At 44.7% G+C, this 13173-nt stretch overlaps 1 protein-coding gene across 1 annotated transcript in view; it reads left to right on the forward strand.

Annotated features, from left to right (window-relative positions):
* LOC139454240 (E3 ubiquitin-protein ligase Su(dx)-like) overlaps nucleotides 1–13173 on the forward strand; it is a 37584-nt gene that overhangs the window by 18537 nt on the left and 5874 nt on the right. The window contains exons 12-19 of the mRNA XM_071235846.1: nucleotides 3732–3885; nucleotides 4104–4192; nucleotides 4385–4544; nucleotides 5011–5144; nucleotides 5664–5804; nucleotides 6559–6679; nucleotides 7906–8010; nucleotides 11995–12091. Coding sequence (XP_071091947.1) covers nucleotides 3732–3885; nucleotides 4104–4192; nucleotides 4385–4544; nucleotides 5011–5144; nucleotides 5664–5804; nucleotides 6559–6679; nucleotides 7906–8010; nucleotides 11995–12091 — 1001 coding nt within the window. The remainder of the gene's footprint in view (nucleotides 1–3731; nucleotides 3886–4103; nucleotides 4193–4384; nucleotides 4545–5010; nucleotides 5145–5663; nucleotides 5805–6558; nucleotides 6680–7905; nucleotides 8011–11994; nucleotides 12092–13173) is intronic.

Consider the following 13173-nt stretch of genomic DNA (forward strand, 5'->3'; position numbering starts at 1 on the left):
ATTAATAAGAGTGATTACACGACACAAGTTGCCCCTGCACACAACAGCCGAGCATCGTTGAACTTTTCTACTATCTGGTTAAGAAACTAACTCTAAAATGCACGTTGACATGGCCATAATCAGGGACTTAGATTATGTCAACAAACAGATGATTAATTTCAGTTCATACATTAACTGGATTGCAGCTGCAATTCTCCACGTCATACCCCGAACAATCAGAATGTAGGCCTACACTTAGACACCCCACGGAGATGACACTACAGCGGACCGGATTCATCCACAGCTCACTGGAACACATACTGAAGATGCAGGAAGATCTTCAATCAGCACAAGACTGGATATCAGCACAGTTCCTGCTAAAGATGATCATCCCACTTCGCAGAGGAGGAAGCAGTAGCAGTCCCCGAAGGGGATACCACCGGAAATGCCTTCAGACCCTATCGACATGGCTTGCCCTATGGACAACGATTTAGAACTACAGGAGATCAAAGATACGACCACATCGAATCCAGTCGAACTAGCCAGTCTCACAGACATCGACCCAAGATTACCCAAGTTCAGCAAGGGGCTATCAGCATCTTAAAGGAGTCAGAGACCACTCACGGGTTCTACTCCCCAGTATTCCAGGTACCTACGCTTTGCAGTCAACGGTCAGAGATACCAGTTCAGGGTACTACCATTTGGCATATCCTTAGCCCCATGGTTATTCACCAGGATCACCAATCCCATCATCGGTTTGCGCCCATATAGGCTCATAAGGCTTCTCGGATGTATAGACGATTTCCTATTGGCCGATCAGGACAATCACAATTAGTTTAAACAGTGTGCCTCACTACTATCACTCTTAGGTTTCCTGGTTCACCCTCTAAAACAGAGCTAGTACCCACACAGGCATCACCTACATAGGCGCAAGATTCTGCTCAACAAGGGCATACCAGCACCCCCAGAGGACAGATATGCAAGAGTAGAGCACATGATAACAAGCGCACTCGATCAGGCCGTCAAAGCGAGACGCTGGTGGATGGCTCGCCTATGCCCGCTCACATCTATCCAAGATTTAACCTACAGAGGCACAAGGTTTCGGCCTTTACTGAAGGAGGTTACATGTTTATATGCCTTGGTAGACTCAGTTAGTTGCAAGATCGAAGCAAGACACATACCGGGCAAGCTATATATCCTAGCAGATTACCTATCCCGGAAGAACAAGATAGTACCCACAGAATGGTCACTACATCCCGAGGTGGTTAAGTGGATAACCCAGCTATGGGATACTCCAAACCTAGATCTATTCGCCACATGTCTCAACAACAAACTACCAATCTACGTCAGCCTGGTACCAGACCCACGAGCACTCCAAGTCGATGCGCTCGCCATGGAATGGGAGGGAATGTTTGCATACACTTTTCCCTCATAGGCTGTCGTAGACAGAGTACTGAAGAAAATAGAGGAAACAGACTGTGTCATAATCCTCATAGCCTCGGCTTGGCCAAAAAGGGCTTGGTTCCCCAGACTTCTACAACTCCTGATAGAAGTACCTCTGAAACTCCAAGTACGTCACGACATATTGAGACAATCAAAGACGGACATATTTTACAGCCGCCTCGACAACCTCCATCTTCACGCTTGGAAGTTATCTCGCATAAGATGCAAGCAGCCGGTTACTCTAAATCAGCTGCACGAAGAGTGGCTAGCTCATGGAGACCAACCTCATCTGCATTATACAATAACAGATGGGACAAGTTCGTCGAAAGGAGAAGAGGAAAACAGTTACATCGAGATATAACGATACCTATAGTAGCCGATTTCTTGCTCCATCTCAGAAATGACAAGAAATTACGACACGGCACTATTGAAGGATATAGATCAGCCCTGTCATCAGTATTACAACACGATAACCTATCTATAGGTACCCATCCAGTACTAAATCGACTTATGAAGTCTTTTGCCCTGGAAGATATAAAAGTACCACATACTTTTCCTAAATGGGATCTATCTATAGTATTGTCAGCATTGATGAAAGCACTGTATGAACCCATGAGTAGTGCGACATTACTATCAGTCTCCAAGAAAACTGCTTTTCTCTTAGCCATGGCTACGGCGGCTCGCGTGTCAGAACTACACGCTATTGATATCTCCACTGTAACCCATACCAAAGAATGGAAAGCAGTGTCGTTCAGATCGCTCCCTGAATTCATTGCCAAAAACCAGTCGTCAACCTTCGGCCCACTCGGACATCGGCAATACACAATACCAGCCCTAAGTAAAAGTGTGGACTTCCCGGATAGATTGCTTTGCCCCATAAGAGCCTTGAGATATTTTATCACAGCGACTCAACCCCACAGAAAGCAGAGAAAACGCCTATTTATCTCTTGCAAGCCCTCGTCAGAAAAGGACATCGCAAAGGGCACTGTAGCGGGATGGCTGAAAACAGTTATCACAGATAGCTATAAAATGGCGCAAATCTCCACTCCGATTTGGGGTAGCTGCAGATCCCACGAAATCAGAGCACTGGCAACAAGCCTAGCCACATGGAATACTACATCCATCGAACAAATCGTGGCCAGCTGCCAGTGGAAGTCCCACAACACTTTTTCAAACTTTTACTTACGAGACATACAGACCGATCTAAAGGGACTATACACTCTGGGGCCTTTGGTGGCCGCCCAGGTGATAGTCACCAAGTAAAGTAACCTGTTCCCTCCCTCTTCCAGGAAAGGGAAAAAAGAGGGGGGGGGGCAAGGATTTCAGAAGTACCTCATGAACTCAGGGTAAGTTGTACTTTGTTACTGGACTGCGCTATTGAGTTAGTAAAACAGGGCAAATGTCAACACTGAAATCAGAGATCGAAGGATTAAGTGATATACGGTAATCTACATGATAGGAACGTCAATGTACTACCACCGGAAGTGACGTCATAGGAGTCATCACACCGGAGAAACGTTAAGATACGTTAAATATCACTATCCAAAAGGGCATAACGGTAAACCACGTCATAAGTGATACGGGAGAACAGTGACACCGGAAGTGACGTCACAGATGACATCATCACCGGAAGTGACGTCACAGATGACGTCATCACAGGAAACGACGTCACTAAAATGTCTAAGTATCACAAGGGAATATACATATACCCTTCACATGACGCCTTGAAAATTCTATACGTCTAAGTCTTGTAAGTAGACTATTAGACACATCCGTTTAAGACTCCTTTTGGCATATAATCCTTGGTTTTACCACTTCACTAGCCAAATATCTATGGGATGCTAGATACCAGAACCCGCCGGTCCCTCTGATGTATACTGGCACTGATGTGATAGAGGTGAGGTATTCACAAGAATTATCAAACAATAGTTATCATTGTGAATAATTCTAAGAATACCACCTCTATCACATCAGGAATTAATCCCTCCCACCTCCCCAAATATCTGCATCTAGTTGATGAGAGTATGGGTTGAAAGAAGTGACTAGATTCCCGCCTTGCGCATGCGCAGTGGCGCCTCTGGCAAGGGATAGGGTTTCCCTCACAACTTTGGATATGTTGGCAGTGTAGTGGACGTCTGTTGAAAATTTATAAAAATTTATAGTGTGGTTCTCAGCATTAACAGGAATTTATGGCACTGATGTGATAGAGGTGGTATTCTTAGAATTATTCACAATGATAACTATTGTTTGATGTTTACTGAAGAAACTGTCCTCATGTAATAATGTTCACATTGACCATGTCCCCACAGACCCAAAGGTGCCTATGGTGTGCCAATCCAGTATGAGAGAAGTTTCCGCTGGAAGCTGGGTCAATTCCGATACCTCTGTCACTCCAACTCCCTCCCAGGACATGTCAAGATCACAGTGTCCAGAGACAACATGTTTGAGGACTCCTTTGCACAGGTAAAACGATACACCATAAATGATGCTGTCGACGTATTATTATTGATCATTTACGTGACTGAACTGTTTCTAGTTCACAGTTCTGATTTTAATTATATTGCTCTGGAAATGACCGTGTTTCCTGCAAGAATAGTTCCAACCAGGACAGAAATTTGACATTTTGATAAATAGTTGTAGAATTGATTTCACACGATGTGCTTATACCATGTGTCCTGCAGATCATGAGATTACAACCCTATGACTTGAGGCGGAGGCTGTACATCATCTTCAAGGGAGAGGAGGGACTTGACTATGGTGGTTTGGCCAGGTAAAGAGTTTATATTTGGGCTTTTCATTTTATTGTCTTATTTGAATGTTTTTTGTTAATTGTAGTTACAAAATTTTGATAGTCATACTGATTCAAAAGATTTCTCAGATTTTAATTTCTTCAGTTTCTTATGCGGTCATGTCCATTAGCTTGTGCATATTTCTTACCATGAATTATGTTATCACTTTGCAGAGAGTGGTTCTTCCACCTGTCTCACGATGTTCTCAACCCCATGTATTGCCTGTTCGAGTATGCTAGCAACAGCAACTACTGTCTACAGATCAACCCAGCCTCCAGTGTCAACCCTGACCACCTGCTCTACTTCAGGTTCATTGGCAGGTTCATTGCCATGGTAAGTCAAGGGAGGAGAACACATGCAGCATCCTTTCATTTTTAAATGGAACTGAATAATCATAAGCATGTAAACATGTGAATTCTCAGTGATATATCTTACCCTTTTTTCTCACCATCTTAGTTACCTTTGAATGACCATAAGAAATAATGTCCTCTATATTATACCCTTTGAAATTAAGAATATTATGTTTTATATGATCATTATAAGAAGCTCACATCAGCCTATACCCTTTGAAATTAAGAGTATAATGTCCTATATGATCATTATAAGAAGCTCACATCAGCATTTGAAGTTACTGAGAGTGCTGGGGCCCTTAAAGGTCTTTTCCTATGGTATGTGTTTCAAAGGACCCGTGTATCTTTCAGACTTTGACATTAGGTTTATGACAAGAGCCCCTTGAATTTGATGATTAATTTCAAACACTGTTACTGTGTACGTGATGTATACTGTTTGTGGCTTGCAGGCTCTGTATCATGGGAAGTTCATTGATAGCGGCTTCACTATGCCTTTCTACAAGAGGATGTTGAACAAGAAACTCACAGTCAAAGATATTGAATCTGTAGATTCTGAGTTCTACACATCGATCCTGTGGATCAAGTAAGTTTGACTCAGGAAACCTTTCATATTTAATGGTTTCAAGGGAGACAACTGCTTTTTCTTATCCCAATTTTCCCTCGTCAGGATTTTTTCAAAGTAATGATCTAAACTATTCTTCTCAAAAGTGTTGCTTTTAGGACTGTAACATTAAGGATTTGTTGTGATTGATACATTTTTCTATTGTAAGGTTGTGATCAATGAAAAAGTCCAAACTTACCATGAGAGGAGACATATTCCATCAAGAGGAATGAGACCCTATGAATTCATATTTAGTAGTTTTCAGCTAATAATGAAAGAGTGGACGCCCAATGTACAGAAAATGGTATTCTACAATAAGTTTCATTCAATTTTGTCGCCCATGACTATGCTTGTTTTGTTTTGTATTGATACGATAATTTCATCCTAGCAAGGAGTATCATGATGCACCAAATGTGAGGTGAATCGTTAAACCCCTATTGTTATGTAGTAATGTGTTGCTACGTAAGTCCATCTGGCTAACCTTGGACTGTGTTCCTACAGAGACAACAACATTGATGAGTGTGGCCTGGAGCTGTACTTCCAGGCTGACTTTGAAGTACTGGGTAAGATTGAACAGCATGATCTCAAGGAGGGCGGCGGAGACATCAAAGTAACAGAGGAGAACAAGGAGGAGTACATCAAGTAAGCATAACAACAATTCTTGGAAACAAGTTGACTTGGTTTACTGCATGTCATTGTACCCCAACTTAGTGGATTGTTGGTGGAGATGTGTGGAAATATGGAACTTGTGAAGTTGTCCCTTGACAAGTAAACAGTAAGAATTCACTTGTCCAGATACAAAGTCTACTGGTCCAGATAGTAGATAAAATAATGGTGTGTTGTGCCCTCCAAATTTGTCCATTTTGACACTGTAGTCGAACAAAAATGGTTTTGGCATCCAGTATGACCTTCTATAGCTTTTTACAGTAAGTGAGATAAGAGAGTGATTGACTTCATCAGAAGAGGTATCCTAAAGCATTTAAAGTATGGTCGAATTCAGAACTGTTAGCAATAGACTGCCATCAGTGGGATTGTTTGGTCATACTCACAATGTTCAGATGTTTTCATAGTTGTATATGGTACAAGTATTTGATCAAACTTGACTAAATGTCTGGTAAACTTATAGGTTGTCTGCAGAGAACTGAAGCTGATACATTTGTCTGTTCAGTGATCTGGATGAGTGGACATAACGAGTTGGGCATTGATTTTCCACGCCCATTTTAATCACTGGTTTGTCTGGTCCATACTATTTACCAGCTACCGTCATATAGCTGGAATCTTGCAGAGTGCAGTGTTAAACAGTTGATCATTCAAGAGTTTTTTTAGACGAGAATGTGAGCCAAAGAACTAGATAGTAACCTGATGCTCTGCAACTGAGGTATATGTTGTATTTCAGCTTGATGGTGAACTGGCGCTTCACTCGAGGAGTTGAGGAGCAGAGCAAGGCGTTCCTGGAGGGCTTTAACGAGGTGGTGCCTCTGCAATGGTTGCAGTACTTTGATGAGAGGGAGCTGGAGGTCAGTCCTAGTGTATAGCATTAATAACAGCAGTTGTATCACAGTACGGCTCACAAGCACTAGCACAACAGCAGCATCACAGTACAGCTCACAAGCACTAGAGTAACAGCAGCATCACAGTACAGCTCACAAGCACTAGCACAACAGCAGCATCACAGTACAGCTTACTAGCACAACAACAAAGTACGGCTCATGAGCACTAGAGCAACAGCAGCATCACAGTACGGCTTTTCAAGCACTAGCACAACAGCAGTATCACAGTACGGCTAACAAGCACTAGCACAACAACAAAGTACGGCTCATGAGCACTAGAGCAACAGCAGTATCACAGTACGGCTTACAAGCACTAGTACAACAGCAGTATCACAGTACGGCTTACAAGCACTAGCACAAAAGCAGCATCACATTACGGCTCACACGCCCTTGCACAACAGCAGCATCACATTACAGCTCACAAGCACTAGCACAACAGCATCACAGTATGGCTCACAAGCATGGCTTACACGCACTAGCACAACAGCAGCATCACAGTACGGCTCACAAGCACTAGCACAACAGCAGCATCACAGTACAGCTTACAAGCACTAGAGTAACAGAAGCATCACAGTACGGCTCACAAGCACTAGCACAACAGCAGCATCACAGTATGGCTTACAAGAACTAGCACAACAGCATCACAGTACGGCTTACAAGCACTAGCACAACAGCAGCATCACAGAACAGCTCACAAGCACTAGCACAACAGCATCACAGTACGGCTCAGAAGCACTTGCACAACAGCATCAAAGTACGGCTCACAAGCACTAGCACAACAGCAGCATCACAGTACGGGTCACAAGCACAAGAGCAACAGCATCACAGTACAGCACAACAGTAGCACAACAGTAGCACAGTAGCATTACAGTATTTCTACTGAACACTTACCATAAGAATAGATAAAGTTCATGTGGGGTTTGGCATGCACTGCATAATCAGACACTTAGTGTAAAAGGAAGATGTGGTCCATATGAATAGTGCTATGCTCACATTTAGGATCAGTCTGAATTCTGATGCTGTCTATTGATGATGTATCACATGTGCTGGATATATATTGTGTGTTAACTACTCCTATTAGCAGTGATTAGCTGATGGTAATTAACAGAATGAGAACACCACTGCTTGTCATGGTCCTATTTTGTGGCCAGTGTGAAATTCTTGTACCATATACATGTACCTTTGTGTTTCAGTTGATGCTGTGTGGTATGCAGGAGATTGATGTGGATGACTGGGAACGTAGTACCATTTACAGGCACTACCAGAGAAACAGCAAGCAAATCGTTTGGTTCTGGAAGGTATACAGTCGGGTCTGATGATCCCTTGATAAATTGTTTTATAGGCATCACTCAGAAGTGGATAACAACTTCTTTAATACTGTAAAAAGTGATATAACATTAAGTAATATGTTACCACTTGTTATACCGAGGCTGTTGTCTCCCACAACTGCTCTTATAGCAAAATCTACCACAGAGATCTCAATTACCTCATGCAGCACGTGGGTAGCCACCTCAGCTGCCATGTGACACCCTTCACTCTTGTCTCTTCGCTTGCTCAAGCAAGACGTATATTGACTGAAGCGTTCCTGTTTCTCCAACCTTTGGTAATATTTATTACTGTTTATTGACTCATATAAACTGTGCATTTCGGGGCGTTTGCTGTAACTACGCTGGGAATTTTTTTTTCCGCCAAAAGGAAATTTTTTCCCGCCCTTTCCTCTATATACCTGCGGGGTGTCTTGTATGCACGTTGCGTCTTACATTCCCCTGTTATAGCATGTCTTGGGGGTTTACATCACCTATTTCCCTATATGCTATATGTGTATGTTCTATATTCGCAATGCTCGTTTATTTTCTTGGGAAAATGTTCGTTTGTGAATATTGGTGGTGTGTGTGTTGTAACCATGTTTTACTCTTTGTTCATAGTAAACAATGTCAGACATGGAAGTCTCGCCATCCTCCACCCCTCTACCCCTGTGCCGTAAATTCCTCTCTTCTCGGGATCCCCACGATTGTTGCCCGCGGTGCAGGGTTCCTTGCGGGGACACCCGGTGCGCCATGTGCGAGGGTCTGGGGCCTGAGGCGTTCGAGCACTACAGGCTGTACGTGAAGTCTGTTTCCACCCCTGTGGTGGCTGGCTCGTCCTGTCGGGGTCCCCTTGAGGGTACCACCTCCACGGCTGCGGCGGATCCCTTGGCGGCCCTTGGGCTGTCCGGGGATTCCGTCGCAGCGTTACTTTCTCAACTTGTGGACTCCAAGCTGGTGGCCTTATCTCAGGATAGGCCCCTGGCTGTTTCGTCCCCGGCCTCCCGGCCCTTCCGTGGTCACCGGTCCTTCCCCTGAACCGTTGCTCCCGCTATCGGTTAAGGACCGCGTGGCTATGGTATATGATATCTTTGAGGACATGCCTAAGCCCCTGTCGGTACTGTGGGGAATCCACGGCTCTGTGGGTTCTGCCGAGGTATTCGAGGAGTCGTCCGAAAAGGCTTTCCCCGCATCAACCATGTTGCTCGGGATCAAGCCTTCCTTGGAGAAAGCCTTCGTGGCGGCCTCCGGTCAGGGTCTCGCATTGCCTCCCCAGTCATGGAGCTTCTTCGTCTGCCGAAGCCTCTCGGCACTCACTCGATCTTCTTTGGTCCTTGCATAGACGCCTGGGTGCTGAGTGCCCCCCAGGATGCTGCTGCCGGCAAGTCTAAGGAGGCGGGTCCTTCTTCTTCCGGAAGAAGCCCCGCCCTGAGGGCTCCGGTAAGGGCAATCAGCAGCCCTTTCGCCAGAAGAAGGGGAACTGGGGGACATCCAAGCCGTCTAGGTGACTCTCACTGGAGGGGTTCTTATGCCGACAGCGTCAACTTCAGTTGGCCCGTGGGCGAACCTGAGTCACTTGGCCTGTCAGGCCCCCCTCTCCTTCCCCGGTGGGAGCCAGACTCCAGACTTACTGGGAGAACTGGGAACAAGTGTTCAACGACCCGTGGTTGGTACGATCCGGTACTGCTATCGGCTAGATCTCAAAGCGGATCCGCCGCTCACCGTTGCCCCGTTGGAAGGTTTCTAATCGGAAACCAATCTTCCCATCCTGGCCGATGCCATCGGCAGGTTGGTGGAGAAGAGGGCGGTATGGGAGTTAGCCCTACCAGAAATAACACCGGGGTTTTACTCCAGGATATTTCTCGTTCCCAAGAAGGACAGTGCCAAACAAACACAATCTGAAGTCATTCAACGAGTTTTACCTGCTCAAGCCGCCCAAGTTCAGAAAGCTCTGATCATGCCCGTCGACTGGCCTGTTCCTATGCATCCGGACCATCACAAGTATCTCAGGTTTGTCTTTCAAGGCAAGCATTACGAGTGGGTAGCACTCCCATTCGGCCTATCGTCCGCTCCCTGGCTGTTCACTTGGTTAACCACCCCAATAGTGGGGTTCCTCCACAAGAGGGGCATCAGGTACTTTGCGTACCTGGACGACTCGCTAGTGGCGAATCGGATGACGGACGTGCTGTCTCTTCAGCTCGATTTCACACTTGGAGCAATTGGGGTGGATTGTCAATCTCCCCAAGAGCAAGTTAACCCCCTCACAGAACTTGAAGTTCATCAGGGGTCGGTTCGACACGGTGACCCATCGCCTTTTTGTCCCCCCCCCCCCCCCCAGACCGGTGGCACAAGATTTAGGTGATGATTGCCAAAGTCTTAGCAGTGCAACAGACGGTTCACTTTTGGGAACAGCTGTTAGGGCTACTTGTGTCAGCCCAGGACTGCACCGAACGGGGTTGTCTCCAACTCCGCCCGCTGCAACGGTTTCTAATCCAGTTGTTAGCACAGGAGGAGAACAGTGCATCCGTCGCCCTCCCGGATCGGCTCCGACCGCATCTGGAGTGGTGGACGGTCCCTTGCAATGTCTTATCAGGAGTCTCTATGCGGCCCTTCCAGGCCACGTTGAACCTGTATACAGATGCCTCTCTAGTGGGAGAGGTGAGCTCGGGGCTGTGGTGCGTAGACGAACTAGATCTTCACATCAATTGCCTCGAGTTCAAGGCAGTGATCAACGCAGTCAATCAATGGAAGCATCGTCTCGTCGACGCCCGACTCATTCTGGCGACCAATAACATGATGGTAGCGTCTTACGTGAACAAACTGGGGGGAACCCACAGTCACTCGCTACTGGATCTCACGTTTGAGTTTTACGCTATGGTGGACAGTATCCCGTGCCAGGTATACGCCCGTCACATTCCCGGTGTGCGGAACATACTGGCAGACGCTCTGTCAATGCCTCGTGATCGGAGCCCCACGGAGTGGATGCTCAATCCGGTAGTGTTTGAGTGGCTGTGCGAATGTCTGGGTCGTCCGATGGTCGACCTGTTGGCAACCAGATTCAACAATCAACGCCCGTTGTTTGTATCACCAGTCCCGGACCAGAGGGCCATCGATCACGATGCTCTCGCGTTTGACTGGACGGGCATGGTCGCTTATGCTTACCCGCCGACGGCATTAATACCACTCATTCTGACGACGTGGAGGGTGTGCCCCCCCGACTGTCCCCCGAGCACTTGCTCTCGCTAGAGACAAGAGTGAAGGGTGTCAAATGGGAGCTGAGGTGGCTATGCACGTGCTGTGGGAGACAACAGCCTCGGTATAACAAGTGGTAACGTATTACTATAGAATATTCCAAATAGGAAAATTCTACAAGTTTCGGTATAGATCCTTATACCGTTGTCAAGCAAGACTGAATGAGGGACATAGTACAGAATATATATAGTAGGTGGAGGATTAACAGTAACAATTGCATACATGAGTGGGATAACATAGGTAGGTGTTGACAACAAAGGGATAATATTGTCACAACATGATAGACAGAGAACACATAGGTAGAAGCCAATGGGACATGAAGCCAATTAAGCAGGATAGGTGATTATTGCTTGATGAGTTCATAGTAGGCGGATGGGATGAAATAACCTTGATCTCTGTTGATTGATGGCTTGTGGCGGCGAATGTGGACTGCTTCTGTTAGTTTTCTTTTTGTGAAATCATGGAGGTTGTTGGGAGAGGATTTGGACGTTGTCCCAGTTGATGTTATGATTAGGACAGTTGCTGATATGGTCCGAGATCCCTTGATATGTATACAGCGTAACATTCAATTAGTGATAGCATCGAAAACATCATGTACCTTTAATTTAATATGGTCCGAAAATCCCACAATAGGTACACAGTTTAACCCTTCAATCAAATCCCATGCTATTAACACTGTGTGACCATCAGTCAGTGATTTATATGAGTGTAAATTCTTTCTTTCAGTTTGTGCGTGAGATTGACAATGAGAAGAGAACGCGTCTCCTTCAGTTTGTGACAGGGACCTGTCGACTGCCAGTTGGAGGATTTGCAGAACTCATGGGTAATACTTTACTACATCAAAATTGTTTTCTATTCAGTGGCTTTGACCAAGAAATTCTTCTGATTTGTACAGTTTCAGAAAAATGTTAACCACTCTCTCTCTTCCTAAAATTGACATTCTGTAGCCAGCCTCTTTGTTAGGTGTGCACAGTGATTCAGATTGGTGTCATCTGTCAGTCACCTGTAAAGTTTCTAAATGACAGATACATTTATTTCATGTAACTATTTATAAAAAAATGAATGTCCTTGAAACAGTTGTTTGAATTTGCTACATGTGGCATCTGTTGGAAGAGATTTTTTTGAGTATTATTAGTGGCTAGTTGACCTGCTGTAATGTCTAAAATATGAACAAGAAAGGACAATAAACAACTCTTAGTTTGTGTGAAAGTATCACTCTGTGGACTATAGTTGGCATCTTTTTTTTTATCAATTCCATCTAAATTATAACCCAGATACAATCTCATTAAAATCAAATCTTAGTTCTTTCTGAAAAAAGATCTGAGGACATCCCATTACGTGTCTCATCAGAACGACGTTTCATCCAACCAATTAAAGCATTGCTTACCAAATCAGGAAAGTGACAGTCGGAATGTGTTTTCTAATCATGCAACCTTAAAAATTTTAACATGGGGTATTCCGAACTACAGTTACGGGCTGTTTGATTGGCATTTATCAGTAACAGACTGAACAACTGATTCCATCAAAATTATTGTCTTTCTCTTGCTTCAATGGGATGAACATTTGAACAGAAGACACTTTGCATATTTCGTTGGAAGTACTGCCATACAGTTTCTGCGATCTATTGTACATTCCTGAACATTCTTTTGTTCAAATTTTGAATGGTGAACATAGTCTAAATTTGTAGTCACCTGTTTGAAACTTCATTGAAGTCATTTCATTGGTTTCAAGTTCGCAATTGGTCTTTCTGTCTTGACCTGTAATGGGATGTCTTCATATCCTTTTTAGCGGTAGTGAGAACTTAGATCTGACTTTAATGAGTTTTAATTTTCAGCAACATAGTCAGAAAATTTATGGCTACAAATAAAGAAAGCCACAATCATGATTGAAACTCAAGCCTTATGA

The sequence above is a fragment of the Haliotis cracherodii genome, unplaced genomic scaffold (genome assembly GCF_022045235.1).
Source record: "Haliotis cracherodii isolate W230 unplaced genomic scaffold, xgHalCrac1.p SCAF_10, whole genome shotgun sequence".
NCBI lineage: Eukaryota > Metazoa > Mollusca > Gastropoda > Lepetellida > Haliotidae > Haliotis > Haliotis cracherodii.